Genomic DNA, 21349 nt, shown 5'->3' on the forward strand with positions numbered 1-21349 from the left:
AAAAGTTTTTTTTTTAATTTTAGAAAACGATTGTTTCCAAAGTCATGAAAGCCATCAGCTATCTACTAATATCAGAATATCGGTTCATCTATTTTTCCATGAAAAGCCAATGAAAGCTATCACTATACAGCAAATTTCATACGACCGAAACGACAAATTATAAGTGACAGTTAGACAAAATTTAAAAAATTCAATTGATTTCTTCAAGAAAGAGGCGTGGAGGCCGTTAAAACGATGATATATATCTTTCAAGATTTTAATATGTGCCTTATTCTGAACGCTAATAATGTGACATGAGAACTGTGATAATGTGATAATGTGACAAAATTAGAAAACGTGAAAAACTGGCAAATATCAAAACAAACAAAAATCTGAAAACTTGTAGTATCAAAGCCGGAAAACAATAACTTCAGGCTTCAAAACGCAATTGAGACGAAATTTTCGATCAGTAGAATGAAGAAGCATTCTTTCTTTGCTGACACTAAGCTGCAAGTTGACCAAATTAAGAAAAAAAAGGAGGAAAAGTTCATTAAGCCATTATTTATTTGAAAATCAATTATTTTTAAAAGTCGAAACAATCATAAATTTTCAACTGAAAAACTAAATACATTAGCTTGGAGTTGCTTAGGAAGCCATTTGGACCTATCTCTTCTGAGCTTTCATTTGATATGTTTTGTTCTTTTTTATTAAAAAATGGTCTTTTTTCAAAAAAAAGACCGACTGCTTGCAATCTGAATTCTTTTTGGATTGTAACAGGCCAAGATTGGCCCAAAACTGGCCCTGATAATACTTATTCTTCGTTAGGAACTATTGATTTTTCGAAAATTGTAGATATAGATAATTTGTTAGTTGAAAACTGAAAAAAAAATTCTGCATTTTTGGTAATCAACGAGTAAAGTTAGCAAAAAACGGCAAAGTGTTGATAACAGAGCACTCTCAGTGGAAGTTGAAGTAGGAATAGCCCTCTTCTGAGTCTAAAAAGATTGTATTAGTGTTGTTTGGGGGTTTAGTGCCGGCAAATTTTATCAAAGTGGACTAAAGTAGCTTATTTCGTGCTCTTTTTGATGAAAAAGGCTGAATTTTGAAATATTTATCCAGAGTTTTTGACCAAAAAATGCAATCAGAAAAATCAAATTAATCAAATTGTCCTTAAAAATAAAATCAACGACCCTACTTGTAAAAATTTCAACAAATATTAGCAAAATTTACGAAAAATTAGGCAAAAATTTCGGAAAATGTGAATAAATTAACGTGAATTCACTCTGCTTTTTTCAGAAGTTTAAACCTCGATAACTCACTGTAGAAAACGAAAATTAAAAAAAATCTTTTTAATTCCATATTCTACGCTGGACGAGCTTTCTAATGATACCAGTCTCAACTCTCTACAATGAATATATCGATCGGCGAAAACTGACTGAACAAAAAAAATCCATTTGAGTATATAGTTCCTCCCCCCTCAAGAGGGGTCGGAACAATAAACTAGAGCACTAGTATTATTCAAAATATTTCAAAAGTGGAACCGATGTAAAAGCCGGCTGAGAAGATGAGGATTGCTATTATAAAAAGAATAACTGGATATCACTCAAAAATTCTCCATTACTTTGCATAAAAAGTCACAAAAGACTACCATAATTGCTTCTAAATTAGTTGTTGACAAGAGCACTTTTGACGAGAAAAATTGTTTAATAATCTGTACTGAATTTTTAAGTCAAATGCCTAAATCATAAACTATTTTGAAGGGATTGAGTGTCGATGTTGAAAGAAAACTTGGAGCAGGCAAGCACCAAAAAGAAGAATTTTTCGTTACATTTTTTTTCGGATCAAACAGCTCTTTTATTATTTCAATTGAAATCTGATTATTTTTCTGAATAACCCTAATGATAAATACAATTTTTATTGTTCTCAATTTCTTCTCAATTTTGATTTTTTTTGAGTAATGCCATTGATCTTGTGTTTGTGTTGAAAGGCAACGCATGACAAAAGCTTGTCCATTAATTTGGGAGTCTTTCTTGATCAAGAAATGATCAAACAAACTAAACATACCCGGCAGATTAACGGAAAACAGCCGCGGTTGATTCCCATAACTTTATTAGGATTGAAAGAGAAGAAAATATCAACAAAAATTGATTTTTGTACAAAAACATTTTTAAGTGCAATTTATTTTGATGTCATTTCGTAGTTGAACATACTCCTGTCTCTCTGTGAGTGGCTACAGGTCTGGTATTAATACCAATAAGCACTATAGATAGTAACTAAAACTTATGAGAACAAAGTTCAAGTACCGGGCATCTTAAAATGGGCTTTATGGGTTTATCCCGTTTCTATATCTGATTTTGATTTTTTTTATACTAACTGTCTTCATTTTGAATTGATTTGGTGAGCAGCTGCTGGTTAAAAGGCTGCTGTTTAAAAACAGAATGACAGAAGAGTGAAACTAGCCTAGAGAAGTCAAAAAGATTTCACGCAAAGTGTCGAAAAAGCGGCAAAATGTGTAAAGCGAAAAAAAGTTCGACGAAGTAAAAAAAATAGGAGCGCTATAATAGCCAGCTGAGAAGATGAGGGCGGCTATTAATAAAGTAAATATCACTAACAACTTTTTTTAAATCGTCCCGGAAAAAAAACAATCCAAATAGCAAAATAATCAAAGACGAAGCAGTCGCAGACAAAATAGTCCCAAGAAAGCAGACAAAACAGTTTCAGACGAAATAGTCCCAACTAAACATAGAGATTAATATATGCACATCAATTTCCAAAACATATCCGGCTGATTGCCGGAAAATAGCCGCCGTTGATTTCAATAAGCATGATTGGGATTAAAAAAATAAAAGATATTGAAAAAAAAGGTTTTTGTACAAAAACATTTTTCAATTCCGATTTATTTTGATGGCATTTCGTAGTTGAACACAACGTACTTCTGTTTCTTAGAGAGAGTCTACAGGGGCTACTATCAATACCAATAAGCATTAGAGATGGTAACTAAGACTTATAGGAACGACGTTCAAATAGCGGGCATCTAAAGTTGGGCTTTATGGGTTTATCCCGTTTCTACTTCTGACTTCAGTTTTTTATACTGACTCCGTTCATTTTGAATTGCTTTGCTGAGCAACTGATGTTTAAAATCACTTTTATCAGAATGAAAGAAGTGAGAAAATAGCCTAGAGAAGTCAAAAAGATATCACGCAAAATGTTGAAAAAGCGGAAAAATGAGGTAAAGCGAAACATTTTTTTATTCGACGAAGTAAAAAAACATAGCAGGACAACTCCTGACGTACAATTCAAAGAATTTTCATTGACTAAACAGAAAACTATACCTAGAACGGACTATGAATGGATTGGAAAAATCATTTAGAAAAAAATCCTATCCAAAAAATCGAAAAAACAGTAAAAATCAAAGTGAAATTGCCGCATGTGAACAAAAAATCACTACCGATAAAGCGAATTTTTGTTCAAACAACATATTCTCACTCTACTTTAAAATTAGAGCGAAAAAATTTCACGCCGCAAAACCACTCGCTTTTTCGCTCCATTTCCTGTTTCAGCGTGACCAAAATCACTACTCCAATTTGACTTCAAAAATCATGAAAATGTGTGAACAGATCTTAAAAAAAACGACAGCGCCCCAATACAATTCAAATTCTTTGAATTGTAAAAATAGGAGCGCTATAATAGCCGGCTGAGAAGATGAGGGCGGCTATTAATAAAACACTTAAGTTATTCATTTGACTGTAACTCATTGAACTAAAATTAAGCGAATTACAAAATAATTTTTCCAAAAATATGTATTTTGTAACAAATTTTTGGTTTAATCATAATTCATATCAATTAAAAACAATGGATTCAGTTGCTTAACTCATAGTTTATGCTTGTTAAATGTTTGTAGATTATGTTTACAGTTGCTTTGATATTTAGTCGGGACTATTTTGTCTGGGACTATTTTGTCTGCTTTTGTTGGACTATTTTGTCTAGGAATTTTTTGCAATTTCGGACTGTTTTGTCTGGGACTGTTTTGACTGACTCTGTTTCGTCCGGACACGGTCTAATATGCAGACTAAATTGTCGACATGATTCTGTGTAGATATGATATGAAGATAAACAAATCACTTCTCTCCAAAGACAGTTAAACAAGTAAAACAAGTGACTTGTTTTTGAAATAATGTGATCTAGAAATTAATATATGAACTTAAAATTGCTTCGAAAAAGACCTATTTGATTTTCTAGTTAAAAATACTTCTTAAGTGGTCAGAAAATGAGCCTCATTTTTCTTGTATTTTAGCTCTGGTTTAATGTTTCAATTTTTGTTTTTTTTTTAAATTTAGTATGGTATTTTGGTCTCCTCTCATTTATTTTAATTGTGTGTTTCTGTCAGTGACCCGAATTCTTTTGATCATTTTAACATTTTTCGTAAAAGGTGTTTTGCCTCTTCATGTTTCTCTTATAAAAAAGATCAGTTTTTGTGATATCTAAATCTTAATTGCAGTCTCTTTTTTTTCAGTGGCGTAGCTCCTCGATCAATACTTGAACGACACGATCCCATTCCTTTTCGAAAATGGCAGCAACCTTTTTCTTCTCAGTGGTAGTGAGGAGTGAAGTCTCAATTGAGTCATACGCCATTCTCTTCACCACTCTCAAGTCGCTGTCTTTAGCGGTCATCGCCATCACCATCATGTACATGTCATCTGTCATTGGCCTAAATTGGTTTACTGGATATGCACAAATGATGTACATTAGAAATAATGCAGCAAAAAGATACTTCTCTACTTTATGCTGATTTTTCCATATTTACTCATTGGTAATTCATCATTAAACATAACTGACAAACGTCGAGGGAATTATTGGCGGTAGCTTGTTTTGACTCAGTGACGTAGCTGAAGATCAAGGAGGGAGGAAGTGAGGTGTAGAAAAAAAAGATGAATTGTGGTATTTTTGGGAGGCTGCTTTGGATCGGAGCGGGTGAGTTCATTTCCGGAGAGTGAAACTGCGGAGTGTCAGTGGGCTCCAAACGGACTTAATTCACTTTCACCGCCCTAATTTAAGTCTCCTAAGAATCTTAATAGAACCTTACAATCAGAGATTAGCAATGTTCAAGCACAAGCTTGATTTAGCTAGATTTCCTGCAAATAGACAAACACTGTGACTACCTTTTTAAATACAACCTCGCACAAAATGAATTGGAAGAAACGATGGAGAGATCAGCAGAACGTAGTCTGGTTATCTTGAAGTGGAAAAAATGTGGCAAAGACCATTCAAGAGAAGTTACTAAAGACTCCTACAGGTATTTTCCAGAGCGCCAAAGATAGGCAAAACCACAGCAAACTAACAGTCAAACGGACGAACCCTTCACCAACCCGTAAAACCGATTGCAATCGACAGAAAACATACAATTTGCGAAACAGATCAAAAGCAGAGAGCAGCACAGATAAAGTGACTATTTTTCGGAGTCAGAAAAACAAAAAAAGATACCCATGACAAAATACAAAGTAACCAATTAATGGGGAAAGGGAACGCTATCCATTCAGAAGGAGGAGGACACGCCGACAACAAAGACAGCAAGACAAGTATAACGCAAATACTTACATTGAGTTTCCGCTGAGACATTTTGAGTACAGTCAAAAACAGACACTCACAAAACCGAAAACAAACTTCACACAAACCCGCGAGAGAAATTTACAGTTGAATGATGAGTCAAACACAAAATGCACCTCATCAAAGATAATAGCGAGTATTCCAAAGAATAATGCTGACAATCGCAGAAGAGCAAAACAAAGAAAAAGCAATAGCGATGAGGAATGGACAAAATCCCGCTAAGCAATTAAAGTTAGCTACAAAGAGCAAAATATCGGACCAATTACGATAAGACGCCATGTTGGTACCACTGCATCAAACGGCAAACCAAAATCCTATAAACACGCTAAAAGGAAACAAAAAAGCACCAATTACATGTAATTATTGAATCGGATCTTAGTTCAAATCAGAAATTTAACACTAACATCCCAGACCAAACGGAAAACACAAAATAAAACACAATCACATCCGCAACAATCAAAAAACCAAAACTTACATCCTTTAACAGGAAACAATTATCGAATAAAATCGTGCTACTACACAGAAAAAATCAACAGACAACAGACTACGACAGTAAAGATAAACAACCAACAGAAAATGAAAGCAACAATCATCAACAAATTAACAACATCATCAGATTACGAAAAAACCCAATGAATTAAGAACTGGAACGAAAGGTACAAGAAGCCAGAAATAGAGAAAGAAGTATTCACAAGATCCATGATGTGAACCCCGCCTCAACACATACTCGATTTCAGGAGGATCAAGGTCAAGATTTTTCAAATAATCACGGACATATACAAAACGAACAACAGCAATGTCTTCAAAGCACCGATTATTATCAAGATGCAAACAATATTATTGGAAATAACCAGTCGAATGACAGAGAATTGGGTAGAAAAGCCGTCAACAACCAAATTCCAGAAACATACCACAATCTATGCAATTTCAATCTCAACGCACAAGACCAAGATTACCAAATTACAACAACAGAGCTGACCAACAACCAGGTAGACGGTTTCTACACACAGACAACAGAAAAAAAAATTCTGAAACAGGCACAAAATGAACCTGTCACATCCAGCAATAAGTTTCCAGAAACTCAACTCAAATCTTTCAGCGGAGATCCATTCAGATGGCGCAATTGGTTTAGTTTTTTCTAAGCCACAGTACTTGACAATGCAACGCTGACAGAAGCCCAACGCTTGATATAAATTCAAAATGCCCTCACAGACAGAGCTGAAGATAGCATTATCGGATACTCATACAACGGAGTGTTTTAAATGAAGCAAGGCAAAAAATTACAAAAAAGATTCGAAAAATTTGTTATAACAGCTTACCATGATAAGCAGGTGCACTGGCCCTGACCGACCATTATTAACCCAAAAAAAATTGTATCCTTTGCAGTGTTTCTTAGAGAAATGTTTCAAACTTTCTTACTTTACAATTTCACTTCTGATCTTCCAAACTCAGCTGTCCATAAGATTGCTAAAGATAAACCTGCACCAACAATGATGATCGGATGGAATGAATATGTTCTTAGGTAAGCTATTGCTCAGCCTAAGTTATCACATTTTAAGGACTGGATCAATAATTATGCAGAAGTTTGCGAAGATTTGTCAACATCACAAAGACAAATCATCCAAGAAACAGTTCGTCTGGAAGATCAAACAGAATCTTCCAAAAACCAAGTGACAAAAGATGCAGTTTATGTGGGTACAGTCACCACTTAGGAAAAAGCAATCAATTACTCAATAGAGATATTAACGAAAGAGAACAAATAGTAAGGCAACTGAAAATTTGCCCGAATTGCCTCACCGGACACAAGAAACCAGTAAAAACATAAACACTAATCCTTTCAGTCAGATTTACAATCTCAACAACAATGATGGAAGCGCCTTCAAAATAATTTATAACTATCACAACAGCTTCATGCTAAATACGAATTCACGACACCAGAACACCGGACATACTCATAATCAAACAGACACACAAAATCAAAGCCAAAGCGACAAAATTTTAGCAATAACAAAACCAGCAACCCACGAGCACAAAATCACACAAGCAGCAACAACCAATCCAGTTCATGGATACTATCTCAATTTCAACTTCAAGCAATTCCAATTATCCTTTACACAGAACACGTATCAATAGAAACATATGCTCTCGGAGCGACAACACACAAATAACAAACTCAATGGCAAGAGCACTCGGAATAAGAAACACAGATCCCATTGCAGTACCAAATTCTTCACTTTTATGGAACTTATCATAGCTTTAACAGAAGTATTTCGGGGAATTGGACCACTCGACAGCACCCGACCTCTTTTCAATCCACTGGTGTACGCCACTTCAGCATCTGAATTTCAAATGCCGAATATACCATTTAAGATGCTCAACTCTATTTGCGGCTACTACGCTCTTCTTTATAACATCAATTTTCACGAAATACAAGATAAAAGAATAGGAGTGTTAAAGTGAGCGGATAATTTCATAGCAACAGTACCGCTAAAATTCACAACAGGAACACCAAGATCGCCAGACGGAGCATTGACACAGGACCAATGGAACGCTAAAGTACCAAAACCGCAGAAATACAAACCAATCAGTATTAGAAAGGAAAGAAATAAAAAATTCCGGCTTTACAACAGAATAAAAAACCCAGAAAATCACGAAATAGTAAACCACATGCATCAAATGTTTTGGACAATGGAGGGCAAAAATTTAGCGAGCGGAAAAACTTCAATGGCCGCAGATGAGAGGTAAGCTCTTGGGGCACTAAAAAGGACGACATGCCACAAGTGCCAAAACACAATTACAGTCACTTAAAATCCGATTTTAATTGGAATCAGACATACCTTTTCGTTGCAACCAAACCATTGAAGCAGACATCGAGAAAAAATTTGTTGAAGAGACCCAGCGGCAACCCATTATCATGAATTCACAAGTTTGGTATCTCCCTCACAACCCCTTTGATCATGAAATGAAGAAAAATAAGAGGAGTCATAACTTCAGTTTCATTAAACAAAGGAAATTCATTGAACAATGATCTTTTGACCGGACCAGATCTACTGTGCAACCTTGTTTGACTTCTTCTAAGACTTCAGCAGTACAAAAATGCAGTAACTGGTAATATCGAAGCGAAGCTCATGCAAGTTGCCATACAACCAGCAGATCAAAAAGCACTCAGATTTTTGTGGAACAAAGATGTAGAAGCAAAAATTTCCAAGTACAAGAGACTAACATTTGGTGCAACATGTTCCCCTCCATTTGCAATATACATATTCCACAGATGTGCGGAAGGTAACAACAAGTTAAGTAATCCGGAAGCCTACTCAGCCAAAAGAAATATTTTCTTCATGGTTGATTATTTTTTAGGTTTCAACACAAACCAAAACGCACCAACTACAGCTAAAAAAATAAAAAGTACATTACAAAAGGGTAGTTTTAAGCTGACAAAAATTTTAATAACAACTCAAACATCAATTTGAAACTAACTGGAGGACAGTGACACAGCATACACAGAGGACACTAGCCGCAGACACAGTGACATAGCATTGTATTGTAGGACAAATGTGGAATGCGAAGGAAATTATTATCATCTTCAAACAACCAGATCTCAAACTGGATGTCAACAACATGCAGCATCGTCAATTGCTGTCACTCGCTGCATCATTATTTGATCCCAATGAAATCATCACGCCGTCTTCTTTTAGAGTAAGATGCATTCTTCAATCAAAAGCCAAACAAGGTAATAATTGGAATAATAATTTCCCAGGAGAGTTCCATCACGACTTGCAGCAATGGGTCGACGAATATTAACAAATTCCAGACATTTCTGTTAGCGGGTGGCTGGTTCCTAACGCGAACGCCAAGCATCGACTCCAAATTTTCTTGCAGTGCATCAAAAACTGCAAAAGCAGCGACAATCTACATCAGATCAAGTAGCACGGAAGATTTAACAACCCAATATGTGGTTAATAAAACAAGAGTTAACCATTAAAACAACAAACATCTCAAATTTAAAACTTGAGGCATCAGCTTTGTGAGCAGAACTTGCTTTCTTGGTTCGAAGAAAAAGGCCAGACTACTTTGACAAATTTCAATTCTGGACGAAATGTATGGCCAATTAGGTTGGATTAAATCAAAAAAACGACAAAAACTATTTGTAGCTGATAGAATTGCCAAAATTTTAGCAAGCTCTCATTCAGAGGGATGGATTTTTTACCCGATCAATCAAGCCGGCAGATCATGGAAAAAGAGGACTACTTTTAACAGACTTAAATGGAAAATGGCTGTCAGCGCCAAAAATTTCTCTGGAAAATCCTGTTTCAAATTTCCAAAGAGATCAGCAATTTATAGCGGCAAACCATTTATGTGAAAAAACTGCAGATACCGTTATTGACACTAAAGATTTTTTTGTTGGAATAAACTTATGCCACAAACACAAAAAAATGATGAAAGCAGTTAATATCTTCCGAAAACAACTTATCACAAACAGCTATGAAGACGCACGACACTTCCTATTTAGACATTTGCAGCACAAAACTTTTCCTGAAAGCATAAAAAAACTTGTACAGGGAAAGGAACTAGACAAACGGGACATGTTATTACCATCGATCCCTTCGTGGACAAAGAAGTTTTAATACTAGCAGGAGGCAGAATAAAGCACGCTAAAATACCCTGCAGTCAGAAACACCTTGTTATTCTTGATAGCAAGAATAACTTCAATAAACTAATAATTGAGCAAGCCCACAACAACTGTCGAAATCTTAGAGTCTGTCCAAGCTCACCTACAGCAAGATTTCATCATCATGAAACTTAGACATTTTTTAAAACAACTAAGTGAAACATGTTTTATTTTCCAACGATAAAGAGCAGGAAATTTTACCTCCCTAATGGCTGACATCCCCCATTTTTGATTCCCAAAAGCAGAAAAGCAATATCCTTTTCTAATTTTTGGGTTAGATTTTTTCGGTCCCTTTTACATCGAGCACAGAAATCATAAATTGGAAAAAAATATTAATATCTTTGCAGCTGTCTTGTCACCAGAGCTGTGCATCTGAAGTTCTGTCAAACATTGGACACAGATATTTGCTCACTAGCCATTAAAAGATTTTTATAACGACAAAAATATCCTGAGTTAATAATTCTTGTCAACGGATCTAACCTTACAACTGCAAAAAAATGTTGAATCTGAGCAAAGCCACTGTTGACAACAACTACACCAAATCCCAGTTACAGCAGCAAAATATTACAAGGAATCTGAATTCACCTCAAGCCTATCACTTCAGTGGGATATGGGAAAGGCTAATTCAGTCTGCCAAACCCACTTTGCTCTTAATATTAGCCTGCCAACTATTGGAAACCAAAGTTTTTCAAACAATTTTAATCTCAACTCCAGGCATATCACATATGTCTACTCAGACAGAAACGGCAAAGAAGCATTAACACCGAATCAATTTTTTCAAGACGCCCTTACAGCTCTTTAGCACCGCAGGCATCAACAAACCAAACCAAACATTTAGTAAAAAGGAGATCTCTTACACGCAAATATTACTGTATCAGTTTTGGAAAAGATTGCAAAACGAGTACACCTCAGATCTTATCAGCCGCCCAAAGTGGAGAAAAGAATCAGAGGAATTGAATGAAGGCAATTTGGTCTGGTTGCTACTCAAGTTGAATCCGAGAGGTATTTGGCCAGTGGGTCGAAATGTGAAATGCCACAAAGAGAAAGACGGACGAGCAAAATCCTTTGAGATGAAGACATTGAGTGTAGTATTGAAAAGACCAGCAATCAAATTAGCTAAAGTTTTACACAATGCTTGATACCAATATCCATTAAATTTTATATTTTAAACAAAACATTAGTTTAAATTCCATAATCATCTTGTCTGAAGTCAGGGTAACAACTGTTTAATTCTACACAAACTCAAGATTGATAGACATCGTTATGTATCTAGCCAAAAAATGTCAAGATAAGATTAGGATTTCTATGAGCTTCAAATTTATCTATCTTGTGAAAAAAGTTACTCATCTTTCTCACCAAACCAGATACATAATAGCAACGTGAGATTTAGCTGAGGATGTTTTTGCTGCTATTTTTATGCGTCGAGCCGATTTATCGTGTCTTTTCCTGAAACCAAAAACAAACAACCAGAGTAAAAATTCCAAACAAAATGCAAATCAAATAGATTCAGCGCAAGTTATTCAGACCAACAGTAATTTGCGCTAGTGTCAAAAAGCTAATAATAATAATAAATTTAGTATCCAGACTGTCAGAACATGCGGGCCTTTCTACCAGCAATTTGAGCGGCTTTAAAAAGAGTTTTCTTTTTTGACAATCTTCAGCCAAAAAATTTTGGTAGTAGTTAGCCTCAAGTGTAACTAGTGTCGATTCAATGAACCTACTTTTAAGCTGAAGACAAAAAGAAAAAAATGGGTATAGAAAAAAACTTATGAGAGACATGTTTGGATTGGTGTCGTTGAGAGAGGGTTGATTAATGATGTCTGAAACTGAATACGGCCAACGATGGGGGGCTGCTGCAGTTCTAGGCAATGGCCTACACGATGGTGGGGGTATAGTGTTTCGATATCTGAACTGAGGAAGGCCAAATTCGGTGTTAGCCAGCTGGGCTTACGTATGTCAATATTAACAGGGAGGGGGTGAACAGATATGGGGTCAAGCGATGGGGTGGGGGAAGATTGTGGGAGAGGGCTGTTGGCGTTTTGACCAAACCAAACATCCGTTTGAAATTAACTGGAGAAAACGCAGACACAGTGACAGAGCATCTTTTTGTAGGACAAATGTGGAATGCGAAGGAAGATATTATCGTCTTCAAAAGACCAGATCTAAAAGTGGATGTCAACAACATGCAGCATCGTCAATTGCTCTCACTCGCTGCATCATTATTTGATCCCCATGAAATCATCACGCCGTTTTCTTTTAGAGTAAGGTGCATTCTCCGATCAATAGTCAAACAAGGTAATAATTGGAATAATATTATCCCAATTGAGTTCCATCACGACTTGCAGCAATGAGTAGACGAATATGAACGCATTCCAGACATCTCTGTTAGCCGGTGGCTGGTTCCTAATGCGAATGTCAAGCATCAACTCGAAGTCTTTTTGCACTGCATCAAAAACTGCAAAAGCAGCGGCAATCTACATCAGATCAAGTAGCAAGAAAATTTAAAAACCCAATATGTGGTTAACAAAACAAGAGTTCCACCCATTTAAACAACAAACATACCAAATCAGCAGCTTTGGGAGCAGAACTTGCTTTCTTGGTTCGAAGAGAAAGGCCAGACTACTTTGACAAATTTCAATTCTGGACGAACTGTATGGCCAATTAGGTTGGATTAAATCAATAAAGCGGCAAAAACTATTTGTAGCTGATAGAATTGCCAAAAATTGAGCAAGCTCTTATTCAGAGGAATGGAATTTTTACCGATCAATCAAGCCGGCAGATCATGGAAAAAGAGGACTACTTTTAACTGACTTAAATGGAAAATGGCTGTCAGCGCCAAAAATTTCTCTGGAAAATCCTGTTTCAAATTTCCAAAGAGATCAGCAATTTATAGCGGTAATCCATTTATGTGAAAAAACTGCAGATACCGTTATTGACACTAAAGATTTTTTTGTTGGAATAAACTTATGCCACAAACACAAAAAATGATGAACGCAGTTAATATCTTCCAAAAACAACTTATCACAAACAGCTATGAAGACGCACGACACTACACTTCCTATTGAGACATTTGCAGCACAAAACTTTTCCTGAAAGCATAAAAAAACTTGTACAGGGAAAGGAACTAGACAAACGGGACATGTTATTACCATCGATCCCTTCGTGGACAAGGAAGGTTTAATACGAGCAAGAGGCACAATAAAGCACGCTAAAATACCCTGCCGTCAGAAACACCTAGTTATTCTTGATAGTAAGAATAACTTTAATAAATTAGTAACTGAGCAAGCCCACAAAAATTGTCGACATCTTAGATCAGAGTCTGTCCGATCTCACCTGCAGCAGGATTTCATCATCATATGACTTAGACGTTTTTTTAAAACAACTAAGCAAAACATGTTTTATTTTCCCACGATGGAGAGCAGAAAATTTTACCTGCCTAATGGCTGACATCCCCCATTTCCAATTCCCAAAAGCAGTAAAGCAATATCCTTTTCTAAATTTAGGGTTAGATTTTTTCGGTCCTTTTTACATCGAGCACAGAAATCATAAATTGGAAAAAATATATCTTTGCAGCTGTCTTGTCACCAGAGCTGTGCATCCGAAGTTTTGTCAAACATTGGACACAGATATTTGCTCACTAGCCATTAAAAGATTTTTATCACGACAAAAATATCCTGAGTTAATAATTCCTGTCAATGGATCTAACCTTACACCTGCGAAAAAAATGTTGAATCTGAGCAAAGTCACTGTTGACAACAACTACACCAAGTCCCAGTTACAGCAGCAAAATATTACAAGGAATCTGAATTCACCTCAAGCCTATCACTTCAGTGGGATATAAGAAAGGCTAATTCAGTCTGCCAAACCCAATTTGCTCATAATATTAGCCGGCGAACTATTGAAAACCAAAATTTTTCAAACAATTTTAATCTCAACTCCAGGCAAATCACATATGTTTACTCAGACAAAAACGCCCACGAAGCATTAACACCGAATCAATTTTTTTAAGACGCGCTTACAGCTCTTTAGCACCGCAGGCATTAACAAAGCAAACCAAACATTTAGTAAAAAGGAGATCTCTTACACGCAAATATTACTATATCAGTTTTGGAAAAGTTTGCAAAACGAGTACACCTCTGATCTTATCAGCCGCCCAAAGTGGAGAACAGAATCAGAGGAACTGAAAGAAGGCAATTTGGTCTGGTTACTACACGAGTTTAATCCGAGAGGTATTTGGCCAGTGGTTCGAAATGTGAAATGCCACAATGAGAAAGACGGACGAGCACGATCCTTTGAAATGAAGACATTGAGTGTAGTATTGAAAAGACCAGCAATCAAATTAGGTAAAATTTTACACAATGCTTGAAACAATTATCCTATAAATTTAATATTTCAAACAGAACATTAATTTGAAATTCCATAATTATCTTGTCTGAAGTCAGGGTATCAAATGTTTGTTTCTACACAAACTCAAGATTAATAGACATCCCTATGTATCTAGCCAAAAATGTCAAGATAAGATTAGGATTTCTATGACTTTCAAATTTATCTATCTTGTGAAAAAGTTAGGCTTCTTTCTCCCCAAACCAGATACATAATAGCAACGTGAGATTTAGCTGAGGATGTTTCTGCTGCTATTTTTATGCGTCGAGCAGATTTTTATTGTCTTTTCCTAAAACCAAAAGCAAACCACTTGATGTAACCCAGCAAGCAGAATAAAAACTCCAAACAAATTGCAAATCAAATTAATTCAGCGCAAGTTATTCAGAACAACAGTAATTTGCGCTAGTGTCAACAATCTAATAATAATAAATTTAGTATCCCGGCTGTCAGAACATGCGGGCCTGTCTACCAGCAATTTGAGGGGCTTTAAAAAATTTTCTTTTTTGACCATCTTGCGTCAAAAGATTTTGGTAGTAGTTAGCCTCAAGTGTAACTAGTGTCGATTCAATGAACCTAATTTAAGCTCACGACAAAAGGGAATAATGGGTATAGAAAAAGAATTTATGAGAGACTGGTTTGGATTGGTGCCGTTGAGAGAGGGTTGATTAATGATGTCTGAAACTGAATACGTCCAACGATGGTGGGCTACTGCAGTTCTAGACAATGGCCTACACAATGGTGGGGGTTTAGTGTTTCGATATCTGGACTGAGGAGGGCCAAATTCGGTGTTAGCCAGCTGGGCTTAGGTATGTCAATATTAACGGGGAGGGGGTGAACAGATAGAGGGGTCAAGCGATGGGGTGGGGGAAGATTGTAGGAGAGTTGGACGGGGGTGGCGGTGCGTAGTCAGGTTGGAGGGATTAGTCGGGTTGTTGGTGAGGGGGAAGGGGTTAAGCGTGATGGGGGTTGTTTGTGAAACCTGCACGACGGGATCAGGTTTTCAAAATTAAGAACCGCTCTTCACAACGTAAAACTATTTCCTCAAAAAAGTTTTGGTGGCTCGCATACTCAGAGACCAGTAGGCTGAAGACTTTAAGAAAGCTGCTCAGTGACTCAATGCTCGCCTTTTTTCTACCTATTTCTTTTGATTTGGAGAACGATAAAATGATGGGATCAGACGAAAAACTGCGCCAAGGCAAAAATTGCTAAAAAACCACATGACCAAAATAATTCTTGCGAACTTTGTTTGAGAGCAATCAGACGAAAAGGTTCAAAAGAAATCTTTGAATGATAAAATTATTTAGAAAAAGAAGGAGAGCAATTACTAAACTCAGCACAAACATAACCGACTAATTGTCGGAAGAATTGTTCTCGAACGATTGGTGGGAGCTCTAAACAATTTCAGCCTTCTTCAGTCGGGGGGGGGGGGGGAGCCCAAATGGGCCTAAGAAGCTCAATAGTGAGCTTCAAATGACCACATTAGAGGTTAAAATATACCACTATTAAAATTTAAAGTGATAATTAAACGAGTTTTGGTGCACTATTAATTGCATTTATAGTATTATTTGGCGTCAAATGAGTTCAACTGACTGAAATCGTGATTGAGGGAGAATTTTATATCACGGGAAACGCAAAAATCCAAGGGCATAAAAGTCACGCGAAAAGTCGAAACCATCAAACGACATTTTGCATAAAAACATAGCCGTAGAATACCGGAAACGACTCGAACTGTCGTGCATTATAAACTCTAACCTAACTTTACCAAAATCAGAACATCAAAATTGACAGAAAAAAAAACAAAAGTAGCCCATCAAACCACATTAATGTGTTTTAAAAATGGCGACAACTTTTTAGAACCGGGGGGAGCTAGGTGGGGTGGTTGGGTAGATAGGTTGGGGAGGTGGGTAGTGCTGGGGTAGTTGGAGGGTAGGTGTGGGTAGTTAGGTGAAGGGAGGGGGTAGTTTGGGGGGTAGGGGTAGGTGGGGGGGGGGTAAGTTGGGGCTGGGGGTAGTTAGGTTGTGGGGGGATAGGTAGGTGGGTGGGTGGGTAGATAGGTTGTGGAGGTGGGTGGTGCTGGAGTAGTTGGGGGGGGGGGTTGGTGTGGGGGGTAGATAGGTGCTGGGGGGTTAGCGCGGTGTAGTTTAGATAATTAGGAGTGACTTATAGAGGAACAAAAGATCTCAAAATAACCTCTTCACCTTGAACATTACCAGCAGTTCTTAATTACTGTAAAATACAAACGAAGCTTCTGTTAAAGTCCAATGTTTGAAAACACAAGTCAACAATCAAAAACAGAGGTGTAAGTTCGAACAGAAAGAAGTCAAAATTCAACTCATGAACAAACCTGCTTTCTGCTGAAAAGAAAAACCTGTAGAACCTCAATACTCCTCTTCGAGTCGTAAAAATACACACATGTTTACAATAATTGCTGTGAACTTCGTTAAAAATCAAGAGCAATTAAAAATCAACATAGTAGTGAGATCAGTTTTAAAAACGTAGTGATATCAATTTTAAAAACATAAACCAACTAATGTCGGAATAATTCCTCTCGAACGACAAGCGGGTAAAAAAAGTTCTGTCCCCGCCGGCTTTCGAACCACTGACCTTCCGTTCCATAACCAGCTACACTGACCGCTTTGTATTAGCAACATGCTTTACTTCGGTATCAGAGCAATAGAGATCATTAAAAAAATGAAGAACAAAAGCGTGAAAAAGTCACTTAAGAAGTCAAAGAATGTTCTAGAAGAAAAGCGCAAAATGGTCAATCGAAAAATTTGCGTAAAAAAGACCAACACGTTTACAATGATTGCTATGAAAATGATTGATTGCGTTTTTTTTTACATTTTTTTACATTTTGGTTTTTTCCTGGTAGAAATTAGTTGAATAAAATGGAGAGTAAAAACAAAATTGTATGTTTCATTTTTCATTTTCCACAAAATACTCCGATACGACATTTTTCCCATTGAAGTACACGCACTTGGCCAAAACTGAATTAGCGGTGTTATGCATCTAATCAGCAAATTGTTAAATTTGTTCTAGGGTACTTTAGGTCTTTCAAGTTCTGTATTTTGAAATAACTTTGGTATTCTTTTTAGTCAGTTCAGGCTAGCGAAACGTCGTCATAATTTAGCTGACATATTTTTTGTGTCACATTTATACTTTCAGCCAGCATAGATTGTGTCATTTTTGAGCAACAAAAAAGAATAGTGAACAGACCAAACCTGAAAAAAAATGAAAAATTTCTCAGACCAATTTATTAGGAGCCACAATTTTTTCTGATAATTGCATCAATCTTAAAATGATGCAATTTCTTTCAAACTATCAGAGCAACTAAATTTAGGAGAACAAGAAACATTTGATTCATCCATTTAAGGTATAAAAAAACACTTTTGGTTAATCAGATATGTCGGCAAAAACTTTTTAAATTGCATAGTTTTAGTGTGATGGTTTCAAAGAAACATCAAGAAACTTAGAAGTTTTCTTATTAAAGTTTCAAAGAGCGAAAGAAGAACTTACCTGACGAATTTTATTGTGTGTTGATAAGTAATGGCCACAAAACTAAACTCAATTCTAATTTTGTTTAGGCGCTATCATTATCTTATTGAACTGTCAATCATATGTCAGAAGTAAATTCTCCCACCAACAGAAACCTGATTCTAACATCCACCGACCTCCAACTAAGGAACTCGATTGTACCCAAGCCATATATGATTCTCATGAAGTGTTGATGTAAATAGAAAATCACCTCCGGGATTCGGAGTTAAGATCTATTCACATGCCAATTACGGAAAATGTTTTTAGCTAATCTAAATTTTTTCTGTATATAATCGCATAGATAACTACAATAAATACAAGCTAGTTTTTGCATAATTTCGGTTCAAAATTTCATTTAAAATTCAGCTTATTGAATTCTTTGATCCGTGTTATCGACCACGACAATGGTGTATAGACCAGCTACAGACAGACGAATTTTGGATCTACAGAAAACAGAATCAGCTACTGCGTGGATTATGTCTTTTGTGGCGAAATGTTGCGCAGAGACGAAAGAAGACAAGATCAACACCGATGGTACTATACAGGACCTGCAGGTAACCAATCTCTCACTTAGTGTATGCGGGCAAGATGCAATTATTAAACTTAGGAGCCTAATGAGTCCTAGGAATTTGATAGACACTCCGTAAAAAGACATCAGATTGGCGATTCAAAATTATATTTCTCCTAAAGAGAGAGTAGTAACGGCAGAAAGGGCTAAATTTCTGTCCATAATACAAGGTGTAGGGGAGTCAGACGAAGACTACTTAGCACGCCTTAGAGATGAAACACGCTATTGTGACTTCGGAAAACTAAAAACACTGTCCAACCCCGAAGAGGATTTGCTAAAAAAAGTTTATCTCAAGTTTTAGGGACCCTGAAGCAAAACTTAGACTACTAGACGGCGATAAAGCAAAACCAGCAATGTCGGTTACTGAAATGACCGAGAGCTTACAGTTCAGAAGTCATGCAATGGTTTTTGCAAGTTCTTCATCAGGCAATAAGCCCTTTACTGTGAAAAAAGAAGTTGGGTTCAACTTCAAAGACCTTTCGAAAACCAAATGAAAAATTACGGCTAAAAAGGCAACAACATGTGCACTAGGTGTGGAGGTAAGCCACAGTTTAGTAGACCCTGTCCAGCGCTATGTAAAAGAATGCAACACCTGTGAAAAGGTGGCACACTTCTCAAAAACGTGTAGAAGCAAAGACCAACCAAATTCAGATAAGTACAATAAACAGAATAACTTTTGCGAAGAGGAAAATGTTTCTTCAGAGCAAGCATCTCCAGCATCGGAGATGGGAATGTTTTATTTTAAAGAAAAAACCTTTAGCATGTCTGTGAAATGGGAATATATCTCAAAAAATAACTGCAAAGTAAAAATTCAGTTAGACACAGGTGCTGATAGCACAGTAATATCATCAAAAATATGGACTGAGCTTGGTAAACCTCAGTTGGATGGTAAAATAGGACATCTCGAAGCTTATGATGGTCATCAATTAACGCTTCTGGGATCATTTACTTGTGACGTTGAGTGGAACGGAAGCTGGCTCACGCCAGAACAACTAGCAGTTGTGCAGTCTGATAAAGAATTTGGACTACTTTGTAGAGGCCTTCCACCCAAGCACGGTGTGAACAATATCACAGCCAAGCACCTACCTGCTGTGAAGGGTCACAAAGCTCATGTGAAGCTGATACAAGGAACACAGCCAATGTTCTGCAAAGCTAGAGAAAAACCTCTAACTCTTCAAGACAAGGTCACAGAGAAGCTGGAACAAATGGTCAGACAAGGCATCCTTGAACCCGTACAGCCCGGAGGAGTCACTAATGCATCTCCAGTGGTGCGGCAGAGAAAGAAGAGTGGAGAACTGAGACTTTGCGTGGACTTGAAAGTGCACATCAATGGTGAGGTCATGGCTGAGGACTACCCAATACCAGACATGGAGACGATCTTGCACAACCTACATGGGGCCTCAGACTTTGGCAAAATTGATCTCTGAGATGCCTACTATCAAATTGAACTTAACATAGAAGCAAAAGATATGTGCACAATCAACACATCTTAGGGACTGTTCAAGATGTGCCGACTACCTCAAAGATTGAAAAACTCTTCTTCAATCTTCCAGAATTGCATCGAATCAACACTCAAAGGAATCAAGGGTGTTGCGATCTTTGAAGACAATGTATTGGTGTATGGAACTACCAAGGAACAGTTCAACAAGAGAATGCTTGCAGTCAAGAGTCGACTACGTGAGATCAATTTTACTATCAATGAGAAAAGATGTAATTCAAAATCAGTCGATAGCGTTAGCTTTTTGGGGATACTCAGTTTCAAAGGAGGGAATAGCACCAGATTCAAAACATTTTGAAACAACCACTCGCTCAACAAACACTCGAATCGTTTTTGTTGGGCTAGCTAATTTTTACGGAAGAATGATTCCTGATTTTGCAACAAAAACGCTACTCTTAAATAACATGAGATATAGCGATTTCTCATGGGGCAAAATGCAACAAAAAGCCTCCGAAGACATAAAAAATGAGTTATGTGCTAACCCATCAGTACAGCCATATAGTCAACAAAAAGAAGCAACAGTTACTACTGACGCCTCGGAAAAAGCCGTTGGAGGGGTTCTTTCGCAGGAAGGACATCCAGTCATATATGTATCGAGAAAGTTGACTCCAGCGGAGCAAAACTATTCGAACATAGAGCGGGAAGCACTGGCAATAGTGTTTGTGGTCACAAGATTTAAGAAATTCCTTCCTGGAAGAAAATTTACCCTACAGACTGACCACAAACCACTCAAATATCTCTTTGCACCGGAAGAGGAGATCCCGAAGACAGCATCAGCGAGAATCACAAGATGGGCAATAGCTCTAATGGGTTTTGACTATGAGTTGAAGTACACACCAGGAGAGCAGATACCCATGCAGATGCTTTGAGCAGAATAGATTTTGATTAAATCGAATTGGACAACGATCAAGTGTGCTTCGCAATCAATAACATCTGCTTCGCCCAGAGTGATTTGGTGACCCAAGCAGAAATCAAAACTGAAATTGGAACAAAAAGCTCCTCCAGGACATAATGAAACGAATCAAAAGCGGCAGTTGGAAACGACGTTCAGAAGCGGAAAAAGGATTCGAACAACAGAAAAATGCACTTACTTTACATAATGGAATCATCTTCA

The 21349-nt window shown here is 37.0% G+C and overlaps 1 protein-coding gene across 5 annotated transcripts in view; it reads right to left on the reverse strand.

Moving 5' to 3' along the window:
• Positions 1–4424: 4424 nt before the first annotated feature.
• The window catches only part of LOC142335361 (adenosine deaminase-like), a 50491-nt gene continuing 33566 nt past the window's right edge, over positions 4425–21349 (reverse strand). For all 5 annotated transcript variants that reach the window (XM_075383820.1, XM_075383818.1, XM_075383821.1 and 2 more), the window contains exon 7: positions 4425–4687. In XM_075383820.1, coding sequence (XP_075239935.1) covers positions 4489–4687 — 199 coding nt within the window. In that variant the 3' untranslated portion in view covers positions 4425–4488. The remainder of the gene's footprint in view (positions 4688–21349) is intronic.

Source organism: Convolutriloba macropyga, chromosome 2 (assembly GCF_964194025.1).
Source record: "Convolutriloba macropyga chromosome 2, txConMacr16.3, whole genome shotgun sequence".
Classification (NCBI taxonomy): domain Eukaryota; kingdom Metazoa; phylum Xenacoelomorpha; order Acoela; family Convolutidae; genus Convolutriloba; species Convolutriloba macropyga.